Here is a 17,970-nt window from a genome sequence, read left to right as displayed (position 1 = left end):
AAAGGTGTAGAAACTGTAAAGAGATGATGATGGGGGGGGAAGAAACTGAAGCTGTAGCTGTTTAGGGCTCATACACAGGTGCAATTAAAATGCTCATATATGATGGATCTTGCTGACAGAAGCTAGCAGAAACGTCAAGCGTTTAAAGAAAACGCACTGTAATGGCTTGTAAACTACTTACATTTAAATGCATATACTTCCATACAGCGTTTGAAAGCATATCGTTCCTCAGCCACTCCTCCAGCTTCAGTAGGATACATGTATGCATTTACCAGCCTATAGGTATAAATTATGCTACAATTCTCAAATGGAAAGCCGTATTATTTATATATTCTATAAAAAATGTTTGGTTTTTTTTTTTTGTTTTTTTTAAATCTTACATCACAGAGTGCTACTCTAGATTATAGAGCTAAATGCCCTTATTGGGATGAACACATTGGCTATTGTAGAGTTGCTTTCATATCCCCCAAAAAGAGCCATACACATCTGAAGGTGGTGGGTTTTGCACTTGTGTACACAAACCTCTAATGCAGGCCATAGACTGGTAGAAAACCGGCTGTTAAAAAAAAAAAAAAAAAAAAAAAAAACAGAAGAAAAATCGGTCGTTCAATAGGCCGTTACCACCAATGGTAAAAAAATTAGCTGATTTTCATCCCGTCTACGGCCGGCATTTAATTACTTCTGTCCCTGCAGAGAGCTCTGCTATTATATTTGACATGAAAAAGTCTTGCGGTTGCAACAATGTATCCATTTCTGATACAGATGTTTTTATTCGAATTCAAATAGATACATTGTTGCAACCGTAGTACTTTTCATATAAAATATAATAGCGGACTGGAATTCTTATTTATTTCAGGTACTTGTATAGCGCTGTCAATTTACGCAGTGCTTTACATATATATATTGTACATTCAGATCAGTCCCTAACCCTCCAGGGGCGTACAATCTAACGTCCCTAATTTACATTCATACATGCACATACTAGGGCCAAATTAGACAGGATCCAATTAACCTACCAGCATGTCTTTGGAGGGTGGAAGGAAACCGGAGTTCCCGTAGGACACCCACGCAGGCACAGGGAGAAAATGCAAACTCCAGGCAGGTGGTGCCATGGCTGGGATTCAAACCAACGACAATAGTACTGCCAGGCGGAAGTGCTAACCATTTAGCCACTGTTTTTCTTCTTCTTCTCCTTCTCCTCCTTCCTTTTTTTTCTTCTTTCATATTTTTTTTTTTTTTCCCAACTTTACTGATAAAAAAAAAATGTGCCAAAACCCCCCAGAAAAGCTGACTAACCCCCCACTAACTGTGCAAATATCGGCCTTTTTTTTGGCTGAAAAATCGGCCAATTTTCGTCTATGGCCTGCATAAGGTTATTACTGAATAAAGTTGCTCAGAAAAAAATAATGCATTTTTCTCTCCGGTTCTGCGTTTTTTTTTTTCTTCTTATGACATGGACTGTAGAAATTGTGGCTACAGCACTGGAAGGGTACAGGGTATAAAGGGGGAATCATCCTGATACAGAGGGTCTTCTGCGTTGTTGAGGGTATTTTGCAGTGGATAAAAATCTATTTTTTTCCACTTTATATATACAAAGTGTATTGACTTGCATTTTCTATAATACACATTGATTACATTTAACTTTCCTACTTAACTTGCAGAGTGAATAGAAGTTCCTTATTTTCATTCCCCATTACAAGATTAATGATGTCCTAGAGGTCAGTTTATATCAAAACATTACAGGAGAAGGATTCTGCCTGTTGTGTTTTTATCAGTTGTTTTGGTAAGGTGAATCATTGAACAAGACACATCTTCTCATCAGTTAGGAAGCGATTAAACTTCCCATTCCATTACCCCACCCTTCTTTCTCTCTGTTTTTTCTTGTAGCCTCCAGTTAAGCTTGATGATTGCAAATAATTTAAATTGTAACTAAAGGCAAAACTCCTTCCTTTTTTTTTTTTTTTTTTTTTTTTTTTTTTTTAAGTGGATGGGAGAGGGGTAGAACACCGGTCCAGTTTTTATTGCAGTCTGCGCCCTCTCTATTTGTCCTGTTTACCATTATCTTTGAAAGTAAATGGAAATCACAAATGCTGGTTTATCCCCAGAACAAGAATAGAGGGGGAAATCTTCCAATGGGGACACTAGTTCTGGGGGGGGGGGGGGGTAAGGGATATATAACTTTCCTTTGCACTGTCCAAAACGGGGGAGGAAGCAGGGATGTTGAATTCATATTGCTCGACACCCAGGAGATGTAATTCCGGGCGCTGGGCAGGTAGTTTTTTTTTTTTTTTTTTGTTTTTTTTTTTTTAACCCTTAGCCCTGCTGCGGACAAGCCGCAGAGCTCAGCTGTCAGGTGGAAGCATTCGGGCACTGCCACCCACTTGCTTTCACACAGCCCACAGTGCCAGCCTCCTTCTGTCTCCCGGGCTTCGCTTGCCCATCGGAGGGGAGAAAGGAGAGAAGACATGTCCGCTCCCCTCCCTGCCCCGTTGAGAGATTTCCTGGCCATCGAGGCCTGGAAAGAATGTAATGCAGTGTGATGTGCACCGCATTACATTCAGCGTAGTACAAGGGGCGACATTGGGGGTCTTTTAGACCCCGGATGTCTCAATAAAGAGAACCTGTCACCAAAAATCATCACATGTCTCCTATGTGATGGGGGGTAAAGTTAATGTTTTTGTTTTTTAAATTGTTAAAAATGAACGTTACAGCCAAGCACATAACATCCCCTCTAAAAAAAAATATTTGAGGCCCCCCCACATATACACATGTACAAATGTAAAAGAACATGCTGGGGCGCCTATGCATGGAAACGTTGATTGCGATGCACATGTTACATATCACTGCACACGCCAGAATGAGAGCAATAATTCTAGCACCAGAGCTCCTCCGTAACACTATACTGATTGTCACAATCTTTTATGTTACCAAAAAATAGGTAATCTATTGCTTTTTTGTGCTCTAAAATTTAACTTAAGTGTGTGGGGTTTTTTTGTTTTTTTTTTTCTAAACTTTTGCAGTAAAATCGTGCAACATAAAACATTGGAACTACCGCTATTTTATTTTCTAGGGTCTCTGATTTCAGAAAATATATATAATGTCTGGGGGTTTTGTGTAATCTTCAAGCTTAACATGATTTTTTAAACTTGTGCAAAAAATGCAAAAATGGCTCTGGCAGCAAAAGGGATAAAGGATAAGCCGGACACTCCCCTTTCCTGACAAGCACCCAATCAGTGCCTATTACACTGCAAGGTCTCTCCCCTGCCTCCTAGTCCCCGGGTGCGCGGCTGGAGATAGGCAGGGAGGGGAGGAGCAGACAAACCGTGCAATGTTTAAAATATTAAATGTTTACGTTGCCATAAAGCCCCTTTTTTTGTTTTTAAAAGCCCATCAGACATTGCTTAACTAGCTGCCGACCGCAGATAGCCGAATGACGGCTACACTGCGGCCGGCCAGTTCTGAGTGGATGTCATATGACGTCCTCCCAGAACGCGCTCTCCTGCGCGCCCCAGGGGGCGCGCACCCGGCGATCTCCGTGATCGCTGTGTCCTACGGACACAGCTGATCACGTGATGTGGTAAAAGGCCAATCACAGCGGCCTTTTACCACGTGATCAGCGGTGTCCAATGACACGCTGATCACAGGGAAATGCAAGTGCCGGTTCTCGGCTGCACTTTCCTCACGCTGTCAGATCATGAGGAAAGTACTGCCGAGAACCGGCAGTTGTCAGAGCGGGGATCGGCACCGATCATCAGGGCACTGATGATCAGTGCCCAGCAGTGCCACCCACAAGTTCCGTCCACCTGTGCCCAGCAGTGCGCCCACTAGCTCCACCCACCTGTGCCACTCTGCAGTGCCACCCACCTGTGCCACTCTGCAGTGCCACCCACCTGTGCCCAGCAGTGCCACCCACCTGTGCCCACCCACCTGTGCCCAGCAGTGCCACCCACCTGTGCCCACCTGTACCCACCCACCAGTGCCGCCCACCAGTGCCACCCACCAGTGCAGCCCAGCAGTGCTGCCAGTCAGTGCCACCAGTCAGTGCCCAGGGGTTGTGCCAGTCAGTGCCGCCAGTCAGTGCCCAGCAGTAATGCAAGTCAGTGCCCAGCAGTGATGCCAGTCAGTGCCGTCTATCAGTACCCATCATCAGTGTCACCTATCAGTGCCGTCTATCAGTGCTGCATATTAGTGCCGTCTATCCGTGACACCTCATTAGTGCTGCCTATCGGTGCCCTTTAGTGCTGCCTATCAGTGCCCATCAGTGCCGCCTATCAGTGCCCATCAGTGCTGCCTCATCAACGCACATCAGTGAAGGAGAAAAAATAGCTGTTTGAAAAATTTTATAATAGAAACAAAGAAACTTTTTTTTTTTTTCCAAATTTTTTGCACTTTTTTTATTTATAGCGCAAAAAGTAAAGTGCCCAGTGGTGATTAAATACCACCAAAAGAAAGCTCTATTTGTGAGAAAAAAATGATCAAAATTTCATATGGGTACAATGTTGCATGACCGCGCAATTGTCAATCAAAGTGCGGCAGCGCTGAAAGCTGAAAATTGGCCTGGTAAATAAGGGGGTATAAGTGCCTGGTAGGCAAGTGGTTAAAGCAGATTTAAATACAGTTTTAGTTTAAAATTATTTTTTTTTTTATTTGGACAAGTAGATTGGAACCCCAATTTAGTCCCTGGACAAGTAGATTTTTTTTTTTTTTTTTGACAAAAATGTCAACATTCCTGGGAAGTTTTGCCTATAGTTCTACTTTAAGACTTGCCAAGTAAGGATATTTTCATAAAGTCTTCGTGTTTTCATCTATTACAAATATCCCTATCGGTATGTCTATGATCCTTAGTTGTATAGCTCAATTCAAATGGAGAAGCTATAATTTCTTCAGACCACAAAACTGAGAATTGGAGCAGTGCAATGGACACTCAGGGCTTGAACTATTGAATTTCCATAGATCCTGCTAATGGATTGTATTTGGCCTTTTCAGGGAGTAATGTTTGCAATTTTAAAGTGTTATTAAACCCATGACCTCTGCATTCACTATATCTGGCCTCCCACAGTACACAGAACATGGAAATACAATTATTTTAGTAAATATAAGCTTCTAAATACCTTTTCTCATCAGCAGTTAAAGCAGTCTTGTGACTTCTATCAGTGTCCAGCAGAGCACTGGTTAAAGCTTGTAGGAGGAGTTTTCATTCTCCCCTGATTGTCCTATGAGACTGCAGGACCCCTGACCCTCTGTCTGGACAGTGCTGATTGGCCCTGTGCTGATCACATGCACCCTCCCAAGAAAAAAAATGCTCTAGCAATATACAACAAGATTAGCATGTTCCCTCACCAAATCTCTATATCGGCAGATGGATTAGGGACAGTAGAAGGGGAGGATCAGAGAAGACAGGATCAAAAATCCTTTTTACACAATACAAGGATTAACCCCTTAGGTTCCACAGTGAGTATAACAAGCATGCTTTACTGAACATACAGACTAACCCCACAACAGTAAAATCAGTAACACTTTATTGCTGATTCTTGTTGACTCTTAAGTAGAGGCATTACCCATATCAACCAGTCAGATACCTGTCTTCACTCACCAAATAAAATCTGGAAGCAGTGGGCAGCATGGGCTCATTGTGGCATTTGTTAGAAATTGAACACTTTCAGACCCCATTCAAACCTATGCATTTTAATTTTCACTTGAATGGGGTGCCCTAAATGCCAAAATAGTCCCAGCTTTTTTTTTTTTTTTTTTTTTTGGGTGGTGAGCCTTGGGTGCTTTGGCGTGACAAAACACACGTCTGCTAGCTGTGTTTGGGGTACCATTAAAGATACTGCATGTAAGCCAACAATGATCTCACACACTGTAATTGACCAACTATAATACAAATTGCCATATCACATTACAGTATCTGTCCTTCACATTCCAGTATCTGTCCTTGTATGTCTGTAGTAGAGCAGGCCACATATCATTTTCATGCCTATAGTTTGACATGACAATTCTCCCCTTTCCCCACACTCCGGTTGTTCAGTCTCACTGAAATGCCCTAATAAAATATTTTTTTCCGGTTATGAGAACATAGACCCATACCATTCTACAATGTTCATACAAGCAGGAATCGCTCCAATCTGCAAAGCCATTGAGCACACCTTTTTTCATGGAACTTAATAGTACATTTTTATGAGCCTGAGATTTGTAGACTGGATCTGTTAGGAATACCAATTTATGCCGGCCTCCTCCATACAAACATCCAGTTCAAAGTACTTTGGGAATAATGCAATTCAGACACCTAGATGTGTGATGCAAAATTTGACTTCTTTATTATTGATAAAGCTTTAACCGCTTCTGCACCGCCCTATAGCAGAAATACTGCTACAGGGTGGCACAGGTGCGCAAAATCACATGTGTGTGTGTGTTTGATTTTGCATTTCCAGGTAGGGGGTGCATGCCCTACCCGCGCCGCCATTATCGGCTGTCAATCACCAGGTCCTGGCCGGTAATTACTCGAAGATCTCCAACGGGGAGGAGAGCTGCTTTGTTTATTAAGTCGTCCTCCCTGTCAGCTCGGGCACACTGCACAGCCATCCAAAGCAGTGTGATTACAGTGAAGCACACTGACATGGCCCCCTAGTAAAACACTCTGCACACAGATAACCCTTTGATCACCCCTCATGTTAACCCTTTCCTGCCTAGTGCAATTAGTACAGTGTCAGTGCTTTTCTTTACACTGATCACTGTATTGGTGTCACTGCGGATGTCGGTGACACCAAGTCAATTCCCCCCAGTGTCAGAATGTCAACAGCAGTCCCGCTATAAGTCGCTGATCGCTGCCATTACTAGTAAAAAAGAAGAAAAATATTCCAGTATGTTTACCAACATTTGCAAATGCTGTAACTTTCATGTAAACCAATTAATTTACACGTATTGGTATTTTTTTTTTTTTCTTTTAGCAAAGACGTAGCAGAAATATATATACAGTTGTGGCCAAAATTATTCAACCCCCACTGAAATTGAGTGTTTTGGCCAGTTTGACATTGCTTTTGATCATTCAGTCATCTTGCTTACATTTACATTAAAGAGGCACTTGTAGGTCAGACAAATATAACATAACAGTTATAATGAAATAACCACAAATGTCTTTTCTGTGCTCACAGCATTATCAGTTTTATTCAACCCCCAAGTGACATTCAATCTTAGTACTTAGTACAGCATCCTTTTACAGTTATAACAGCTTTTAAACGTGAAGCATAGCTTGACACAAGTGTCTTGCAGCGATCTACGGGTATCTTCGCCCATTCTTCATGGGCAAAGGCCTCCAGTTCAGTCACATTCTTAGGCTTGCGCACTGCAACTGCTTTCTTTAAGTCCCACCAGAGGTTCTCAATCGGATTTAAGTCTGGTGACTGCGATGGCCACTCCAAAATGTTCCAGCCTTTCCTCTGCAACCATGCTCTAGTGGACTTGGAGGTATGCTTGGGATCATTGTCCTGTTGAAAGGTCCAACGTCTCCCAAGCCTCAGGTGTGTGACGGACTGCATCACGTTTCCATCCAATATCTCCTGGTACTGAAGAGAATTCATGGTACCTTGCACACGCTGAAGCTTCCCTGTACCTGCAGAAGCAAAACAGCCCCAAAGCATGATTGACCCTCCACCATGCTTCACAGTAGGCAAGGTGTTCTTTTCATCATAGGCCTTGTTCTTCCTCCTCCAAACATAGCGTTGATCCATGGGCCCAAACAGTTCTAATTTTGTTTCATCAGTCCACAGAACACTATCCCACAACTTTTGTGGTTTGTCCACATGGCTTTTGGCATACTGCAGTCGACTCTTCTTATTCTTTGGAGACAGCAAGGGGGTACGCCTGGGAGTTCTGGCACGGAGGCCTTCATTACGCAGTGTGCGTCTTATTGTCTGGGCTGAAACTTCTGTACCCACATCTGACAAATCTTTTCTCAGTTCCTCAGCAGTCACACGGGGACTTCTCTCCACTCTACGCTTCAGGTAGCGCACAGCAGTCGAAGTCAGCATCTTCTTTCTGCCACGACCAGGTAGCGTTTCAACAGTGCCCTTTGCCTTGAATTTGCGAATGATGCTTCCTAAGGTGTCTCTTGGTATGTTTAACATCTTTGCAATCTTCTTATAGCCATTGCCCTTCCTGTGAAGAGAAATCACCTCTTCTCTTGTCTTCCTGGACCATTCTCTTGCCTTCACCATGTTTGTAACCACACCAGTAAATGTCTAGAAGGAGCTGAGTATCACAGTCATTTTAAAGCTGCCTAATTGGTGCTTATTATGCTTGATTGCTGCTCGGTGACATCCACAGGTGTTTTCAATACCTGATGGAAAGCACCTGTATGAACCTCTGTTCTTCAGAGTGGTAGTCTTTAAGGGGTTGAATAATTGTGGCAATGAAGAAACCACATAAGAACCATTTACTACTGTATTACATAAACAATTGATGTCATTTTAGTTGCATTTGGGTAGTTACAACGTCCTTGTAGGATTTGATTCTGAATACAATTCCAAATGTACACTATAGTCCCTAAACCCCTTTACAGCATTGGGGGTTGAATAATTTTGGCCACAACTGTATATATATATATATTTTTTTTTTTTTTTGCGCAAAAAATAAAAAATTCACAGGCGATAAAATACCACCACAAGAAAGCTCAATTCATAGGGGAAAAAAAGGACGTAAATTTAATTTGGGTGCAGCATTGCATGACCGGCAATTAAAGTAACGTGAAAATTAGCTTGGTCAGGAAGGGGGGTAAATCCTCAGGAGGGCAAGTGGTTAAGTAATAAATGATAACTCTGCATATTTCAGGGGGTTTCCATAAAGCACTAATCAGAAAAAAGATTTCAGTAAACCACTCTATGGCACGTCATAACAAAAATGAAACAAGGTAGTAACTTCTGCAATTTCTCAAAGCAAGAAATGTGTGCATGGATAACCACATTCAAATCCCACGGAAACATCTTGTATGTAAACTAAACCAGTTAGTAGGCACAAAGCAAAGTTAGTTAACTACTAACCCTTTCAGGACCTAGAAGTCTAAACAGGAAAAAATGATGTTTAGCTGAGGCTGTCTGCATGTAATTGCAGAATGCTTGTGTCCAGGTCCCATCCTTTGTGCCCTAACAGGAGGTAATTGCTTTTTGTGCGATTACATGCAGACAGCCATGGTTTCTATCTATCTGCAGTTGATGCCTTTTTGTATAGAATTGCCTTTTGTGTTTCCTTCTTCCCTTTTTTTTTTTTTTTTTTTTTTTTTTTTTTTTTCAGTTAAGATTTTTTTCTTTTTCAAGATTACTGGAATGTCTTGTTTCCATTGAATTTTGCTTTCTATGTAACTTTCTGGTTACGCTCACAAGTCTTTACTTGTTTGAAGAACAAGAATGCAAAGAAAATTCTTAGCTTGGGTGGTGTTCTGTGAAATCTGTTACTTTTTGCTTTTGTTTAATGTTACATCTGTCCTTGTCCTTCTGAAAGGGAAAAAAACAGGTTTCAGTAATGTGATGTCATGGATTGTAACTCAATCTCTAAAGCTTTCATATGAAAGAGAAACGTCTTGTTTTCTCCCTAGGTTCAGTTTAGTATGATTTTATACTTAACATTTTTTTGCATGTAAAATTGGATTCAGATAGAACACCCTATTTCTCCATGCTGTATTAAAACAAACAAAAAAACCGCTGAATGCAGTTATAAGTAGCTTTAAACTACAGGATCACCACCCCTCCTCCAGTTCACCTTCATACTCCGATCTCAATCCAGTGTTGTGTATGTGAATAGTGTCTCTCTCCCTCCTCAGAGAGCAGATTGATAGCAGGGGGAGCCATTTGACATGGAATCGGGACAAAGCCCCACTGTCTGTCAATGGATGCAGGCACCAGGGCTTGGGAAGTGAGCTTGCACGAGTACCCCCTTTGGCAAATGGACGGTATGGGGGCACTCAGAAGGGGGAAGGAGCCAGGAGTGCCAGCAGGGACCCTAGAAGAGGGAGATCGAGATTGCTGTGTGTAAAATCATTACACGCAGCAGGCAACATGTTTTTATTAAAAAAAAAAAAAAAAAAACCCCTTTAAAATCTCTTTTAATGCATTGAAATTCTTAAGTCTGCCCACTTCTTCTCCTCTGAACTGCAGGTCATCTCCTATGTTATGGCTGAGGGGAAGGTGTTCTAAAGTTTAACAGATCTGTCCTATGAGACAAACTGTTCCACTATACAGTTCAGTATTTTCAGCTTTGACAACAGAATAGCCAGCTGACATTAGAGGGGGGGGGGGGGCAAAAAGAATTAAATTCAGCCACTACATCTAAGGACAGGTTAGCTATAATATGTTAAATTTGGGCTTAAAACAGTATTAAACCAAAAATGTCATATTGCGGCTTACCAGTCATTTTAGATGTGTTGGCTTCATTAGTTTTTTCTTTTTTAGGCTCTTTTTTCCCCTCTGTTTTCACCTGTTGATCTGGCCAGTAACACACTTCCTGTTTTAGAGTGCCTCTGCTCTGGATGAATGAGCAGAGGTGCACAACAGACGGCAGCATTGTTAGTCTGGGGGGGGGTACATACTAGCAGAATTAGATACACTAACAGACACCAAGCTCCAGCTAACACTTTATAAGTAATAACAGCAGTTATTTTTTTCTTTTTTCCTTTTGGGATAAAGGTTTTACATACAGTAAATAAAACTCCTGTCAGTGTTAAATGGGCTATCTCTTCAGTGTACACTGATACATGGGCTATCTCTTCAGTGTACACTGATACATCAGCAGGAGAACTTGTTCTGTTGAAAAACTGACTTAATGGCCAGATCACCAGATGAAAATAGAAGTAAGCCTAAAAAGACAACTAATGCAGACATCCCATCTAAGAATTGGTAAGCTGCAATAAAATAAATATTTGCTTTTGGGTTTAATACTGCTCTAAATACACTTGCAATGCAGGTGCAGAACGCAGAATACCTAATTCAGCTTTTATCAGTGTAGACGGGTCAGAATAATGAAGGCTGAAATATTTATATGTGGGGGTGGCAGGTGATGAGGGACCTTTCTCCCTGGTTCACACTGTGCAGGCTGGTTGCGGGTGCGGCAAGCGCATCTGTTCCCGCAACCGTCCACAACCAAATCACGCTGCTCTTGCGAGATGTGCAGGGCTGCCATTTATTCTGAATGGCACCCCCACACATCTCAGCTCGCAGGTGCGGGAACCACAGGAAAATTCTCCCTTCCATGGCAGCCATCTTTAAACTTGGAAGTGCCCAGTGGCTTCTATGGAAAGCTGAAATATGTGGGTGTGGCTTAAATGTAGGCGAGGACACAGGGGGCCCCTTTATCTCTTATTGCTCAGGGGCCACATGAGTTATCAGTCTGCCCCTGATCTCTACTTCACACATACAGGGTACCTTTTACTCTCTGCCATTTTTCCTCAATGCCCTAGGACAAGCCTGAGGCCGCTGTAGGGGAATACTCCTTCTTAAGGCTGGTTTCCACTATTAGAGATGACTGTACACTTGCACCATAACTGTTCTCCAGTTAAGCTTTGGGTCCCCATGACAATTTACACTCTCACTGTAAACTTGCAATTAGGAGGGACATGCTAAACCTTGTCCACAACAATCTGTCCAGCATTCTTCACCATCTGTCCAGCGTTTTCCACTACCTTTCCCAGCATGGAATGGGGCCCCACTGTGCACCTAGTCCAGGCTCTATATGTGCACTTGCCTTACTCTTGAACTTCTGTACCTCTGTACAGGATGGGGACCTCTACAGTGTGAATCCATTCCCATTGCCATTGGAGATAGACTGTTGGTGGAAGACATGCTGACAACATCTCGGCTATTCCACCTGTAACAGGTACATGCTACTGACAGGCTGCAATAACTGACTGTAGACTTTTTATCTATGGTAACCACTTGCTGCACTGCTCAGGGATGACTCCTAAAATATTTTAGTAAATTACATAGTTAGTCTGGCTGAAAAAAGACAAAAGTCCATCCAGTTCAACCATAGAAAAAAAAATGTATAATCCTACACCCACAGTTGATCCAGAGGAAGGCAAAAAAACTAGCAAAGCATGATCCAATATACTCCTGCAGGGGAAAAAAATTCCTTCCTGATCCCCTGAGAGGCAATCGATATTCCCTGAATTAACTTTACCTATAAATAGTAACCAGTTATATTTTGTGTAGCCAAGAAAGAATCCAGGCCTTTTTTTTTAAAGCAATTCACTGAGCTGGCCAGAACTAACTCTTGAGGGAATCTATTCCACCTATGATAGGTGAGCACAGCCAAACCACACATGTTCAAGAAATCTGGGTAGGAAAAGCACTGCAGCAAAGAGTTTTTTTTGTTTGAGGATTACTGCTGATCAAAATGATCTATTGGAGTGAGCCATTTGGAGTTACCACTTATCAAGTTTATCTTCAGAGTCCAAATATTGGGACCAAAAGTACGGATAGACCAAACATTATATGATGTGAGGTCACACTGCTGGAGGTGAGCAGATAACAGGTGGAGGAATAGTGCACCTATTTTGTGTTACATCCACCTGATGGTCACAGGAAGAATTATTGCTTAACCCCCCTGGCGGTATTCCTGATTGTAGCTCGGGGTTAACTTTCAGTGCCAGAAGCAGTAACCCCGAGCTACACTCGGGAATAAACTGCAGCGTTTCTCTGGGATCCCTCGAGCACTTACCTTGTCCTGCGGCCCCACGATGTCCCCCCTGCAGCATCCCTGGCCATGTCCTCCGGCCGATGCTGTCTTTCGGGTTCCGTTCCCTGCAAGGGTCGGGACGTACGGGGGACGGAACCGGCAGGAATTTCAAAAATGTAAAAATTTTGACATTCACTCAATACACTAAAATCTGATAGTATTACATTACTGTATCAAACCATTTCACATACATTTTGTCCCTAGTGCTTTGTCCTGTGCCCTGCCTAAATTTTACCATTCTTTCTGCCTGGAAACTTACATGGCATCCAAAAAGAGTCCCTCTAGGTCAAAAGCAGTTTTAGACTAGCTAGAGAACAGAGATAGTAAATTATACCTGTGACGATTGTGCGCAATAGAGGCATGGACGCAAGACATCTTGTTAGGTCATGGCCATGTTGTCTCTCCTGTTCTCCCTCCTCCCTTTTGAATGGAATGTGAGTCTGTAAGTGAACAGAGTTCAAAAGGCCACTTATCCTAGATGAGCACAGCTGGATGAGCTCCATGGCTGTAAACTACTAATTATTCTGGCCCCCTGGGGTCTTCTTTTTTAAAAACCACTTTCTGCTGCCTGATCGTAAAACAATAACTCAGTCAGTCATGACCTATTAGGGCTAAAGCATGCCATAAAACGTACATTCCATATGAGTCATTTTTCATACAAATTTATAAACTTCAGCAGGAACTGGGCACATTAATTTGAAGTATATATTCGGATAGGTCATTTTTAATGAATCACATGACACCTTACATCCCTATGTAGCACCTACAAGAGGGTAGAAAGCAATTTCTTTTATCCGGAGTAGAAAAGATATGCTAAGTATGGTATCTGTGCGAGCTGAATATAAATCTAAATATTAATCTGCTAGGATGCTACCTGTACCTATTGAAGGTTTTTGACCTCCGTATGAACTTGTAAGGGATTTTGTCATAACCTTGGTTACCGCCTAACACCCATCCCCAAATGGGACGATTGGTCATTTGTTCTCAGACACCCCTTTTGAGATGATAGAAAAAGACTGACAGCCTGGAGAAAGGGAGCTCTCCTTTTAACATCGATCATTAACTATCTTGAGAGCAAAGGCAACCTTTTGTTCGGACACTTGGACTCTGCTCAAGCCAAGGACTTTTGCAAGTATTCTGTCTTCTGAACTTCTTTTTTTTTTATTTCTCTGCTGTTTTATTGCTCTTTTATGTCTTTTGTTACATCTTTTTCTGTAAATTTTAATTGCACCATTTTGACCTTTTTAGTAATAAATTCTATTTTCTGAAAAGTGTTGAACTGTCTCTAAAGCTTTTTAATGCAAACTAAAGAATCCCTGTCTCTGAAGAGTGCTACTGTATGTATAACCCTCTGAATACATCAGTCTGTGGTGACGGGGTGTATTACAGACGCTTATATTAATATCATAGTGTTACTTCTAAGATTTGTTAGTTTCCTCCTTCTCTGTAAAAAAGGTGCTGGTGGCAGTGAGTGTGAAGGGTTAATTGCATAATTAACCTGACCCAGTAACAATCGCTCTCAGGTTGCTGGCACATAGATTGTGGTTGTGCAAGCTGGAAAATCTTTGTGCAGGACGCAGCTAAGAGTGGCATTGTTACACAAGTGACAGTACGGTGCGAGATCGGCTGGTCCTTCAGTCATGAGTTGGTGAGAAGGGCTGGGGTCTGTCGCTGAGTACCATCACAAGAACCACTTGCAGAATAGAATGATAATGATTTGTGGGGAAATTCTTCATCAGACACTGAAAATTATTTTGCGACTAAACTCAGTGATGTGCGAACTTGGCGCTCTATTTCAAATTTCAGTGTTTTTGGTTTGATTACATTATTGAATTAAATTTATTATTTTTTCTATTATATTATAATTTTTTATTTCGTGTTTAAAATTTTATCATACCCGGGATCTTTACTAGATTCTTGTTCGGATAGATTTCAGTGAGTAATTCCTAAGAATTACAGGCCTACAATAAAAAAAAATATTTCCATTAAAAACAATGTACCGCATTGAGCACAGAAATACTGACATAATCAGACTGCTAGGGAGGTTAAGAAGAAATATTTTGTGACTTTTTGTTGTTTTTATGGTTTTCTCTTTTCACATAATTGTTACAAAATATTGTTGTGTAGCGCTGCACAGATATTATACACATATAATATATTATAGATTTTGTATTTGCCCACTTATGAGACGTGGGTTTTGTGTACTAGAAGCTACATCTAAATATCAAAAATAATATATATCTTTTTGATTCATAGTAACACATAAGTTTTAATTTCACATTTGCATTCTAGCAGGAGGAATACTGTTTCCAGTTCTGGAGACCTCGCTTACAAAAAGATATTGGTAAGATAGTACGAGTTCAGAGATGGGTAACAAATATGGTAAAAGGTCTGGGGGATAAAACCGATCAAGTGCGACTTCAGGAACTTAACATGTACAGTCTGGAGGAAAGAAGAGAGACATGATTGAAACCTTTTACATCAAGGGGGTGAATAAGGTTCAGGAGGGTAGTACTTTCAACACTAAACCAAATCAAGAACACTGGGACATGACCTTAAACTAACTGGAGGAAAGTTCAAAAATAATCTCAAAGTACTATTTAACTGAAAGAGTAGTTGATACTTGGAATAAACTTCCAGCAGAGGTAGTGAGCCAGTAAACCGTAACTGGTTAACCAAACCCCCCCCCCCCCCAAAAAAAAAAAAAACAAACACAAAGGGAAAAAAAAACCCACATAAAAAAAAACAAAACAGGCAGACTCCATGGACCACTCGGCCTTTTTCTGCTGTCACTTTACTATGTTTCCAAATCCTTAACGTATTGAGTTAAACTCTGATTAAGTAGAAAAAGGTTACTATATGTATACTATAATGAACTGCATCTATCCTACAGATTACTTTTTAACATACTGTTTTAAATAAACTTTGACTGTAAAGTCTTAACTAAAACTGTCTCAGAACATTTAGATTTTGTTATTTAAATTTGCCTATTATGGTGTCTTTTTTTTTTTTTTTATTATTTTTGGTCGTAAGAAGTAGAGTTCGGAAGGAAACAAGGATAGGAAGTCGGGGAGGGCATCAAAATACTATACATAAACTGAAATGACAAGAGGAAATGAGCATTTTAAAAAAAAAAAAAAAAAAAAAAAAAAAAAAGGGCGTGCAGTGGTTTTGCATCCTAAATCTATTTTGTTTTTGTTTTTGCAGAATAAAACTGATCTACGTTTAAGAAGACAAAGCTTAAACCTCAGGGAGACATAATGGCTTCTTTTATATCTGAAAACTTGAAATTTTTTGCTCTCTTCTTCAAGAGCAGGGATGTAATGATATTCAATGGGCTGATCGCCCTTGGGACTGTGGGAAGCCAGGAATTATTTTCTGTGGTGGCATTTCACTGCCCCTGTGCACCAGAGAGGAATTATTTGTATGGACTGGCTGCCATTGGAGTACCTGCTTTGGTTTTGTTTCTTATTGGGATTATGTTGAACAGCCACACGTGGAATATGGTGGCAGAATGTCGAAAAAGAGCCATAAGGAACTGTTCTACCCCAGCTACTTTTCTATTATTTGGGTCCATAGCAGGAAGGGCTGCCGTGGCACCAGTGACATGGTCTGTGATTTCACTGCTGCGTGGAGAGGCCTATGTATGTGCCCGTAGTGAATTTGTAAACCCTAACACGTTGATAGGATTGATCACTGACATTGGACCTGAAACCATGGCCAGAATCCCTTGTAAAGACACACCGAGCAGTATTTTGGCATATAAAGATGAAGTGATCAGGAGGTTACAGTATGAATCACAGGTAATATTCTGCATTAATTCTCTGCAAGCTGTTAGTGTGTGTTGACTTGCATTAAAGAAAAACAAAGAATTTTGGTTCCTTCTGTGGAAAAAATCACACACTTCAACGCAACATGTTAAAAGAACACATATCCATATACTTTCGTTAATATGTGGTTAGCGCTAATTGCGACACTAAAGTGGTGTGTGAATCCAGCCTTTTCCATAGGGATATCAGAGACATAAGCACAGTTGGGGCTCTGTGTTAACTGTTCCTAATGACCAAGCTGAAGAGAACAAGGGTGATTGTATTCATCTCTGTGTTGGTGATGTCTTGCCCAGTGATGAAAGTATTTTGTATTTGACACCATGCTGGAAAATCAGATTCCATTTGTAAACATCCTTTATAGCACCTAGTTGTTAGGTCCCTTTCTTACACCATAAATAAGTACCATCTTGGTTGGTGTTGTTGTTGTCTTCCTTTTTTTAACCTCCTTTTTAACCACTTGAGGATTTACCCCCCCTTAATGACCAGGCCTTTTTTTGCTGTTTGGTGCTGCACTACTTCAACTGATAACTGCGCAGTCATGCAATGCTGTACCCAAACGAAATTTACATCCTTTTTTTCCACACAAATAGAGCTTTCTTTTGGTGGTATTTGATCACCTGTGCGCTTTTTATTTTTTGCGCTATAAACAAAAAAAACACAAATTTTGAAATAAAACAATATTTTCTACTTTCGGCTATAAAAAATATATCGTAAACTCAAAGTCATAAATTTAGGCCAAAATGTATTCTGCTACATGTCTTTGGTAAAATAAAAATCCAAATAAGTGTATATTGATTGCTTCGTGCAAAAGTTATAGTGTCAACAAACTATGGTTTAGATACTGTAATTTATGCCATTTTTTGCTATACAGCGCTGCACTAGTTAACTGACAATTGCACAGTCATGCAAAGCTGCACCCAAACAAAATTTATGTCCTTTCTTTCACACAAATAGAGCTTTCTTTTGGTGGTATTTGATCTCCTGTGCGCTTTTTTATTTTTTTTGCGCTATAAGCAAAAACAAAAACCCAAATGTTTGAAAAAATTATTTTTTTTCATTTCCGTCATAAAAAATATCCAAAAAACTAAAATTTCGTCAAATTTAGGCCAAAATGTATTCTGCTACATGTTTTTGGTAAAAAAAAAATCCCAATAAGTGTATATTGATTGCTTTGTGTGAAAGCTATAGCATCTACAAACTATGGTATAAATAATTTGAAATTTACACAGCTTTTACTTTTCTGACTGTCTATCACATTACTTGAGGTGCTAAAATACCAGGATAGTACAAACACCCCCAAATGACCCCTTCTCGGAAAGTAGACACCCTGCTGAGGGGCATATTGAGTCCATGGAAGATTTATTTTTTTCCACAATTTTTTGGAAAATAACAAAAACATTTTTTTTGTTTTTACACAAAG

At 40.7% G+C, this 17,970-nt stretch overlaps 1 protein-coding gene across 2 annotated transcripts in view; it reads left to right on the top strand.

The window, feature by feature from the left end:
* CALHM2 (calcium homeostasis modulator family member 2) overlaps positions 1-17,970 on the top strand; it is a 33,542-nt gene that overhangs the window by 454 nt on the left and 15,118 nt on the right. For both annotated transcript variants that reach the window (XM_089690252.1, XM_089690253.1), the window contains one exon: positions 15,928-16,523. In XM_089690252.1, the coding sequence (XP_089546378.1) occupies positions 15,981-16,523 (543 nt within the window). In that variant the 5' untranslated portion in view covers positions 15,928-15,980. The remainder of the gene's footprint in view (positions 1-15,927; positions 16,524-17,970) is intronic.

The sequence above is a fragment of the Staurois parvus genome, unplaced genomic scaffold (assembly GCF_062004578.1).
Source record: "Staurois parvus isolate SC_StPar_1 unplaced genomic scaffold, SC_StPar_1.0 ptg000525l, whole genome shotgun sequence".
NCBI classification, from domain to species: Eukaryota; Metazoa; Chordata; class Amphibia; order Anura; family Ranidae; genus Staurois; species Staurois parvus.
Note: the sequence above shows the minus strand (reverse complement) of the source record. Positions and strands in the feature narration are given on the sequence as shown.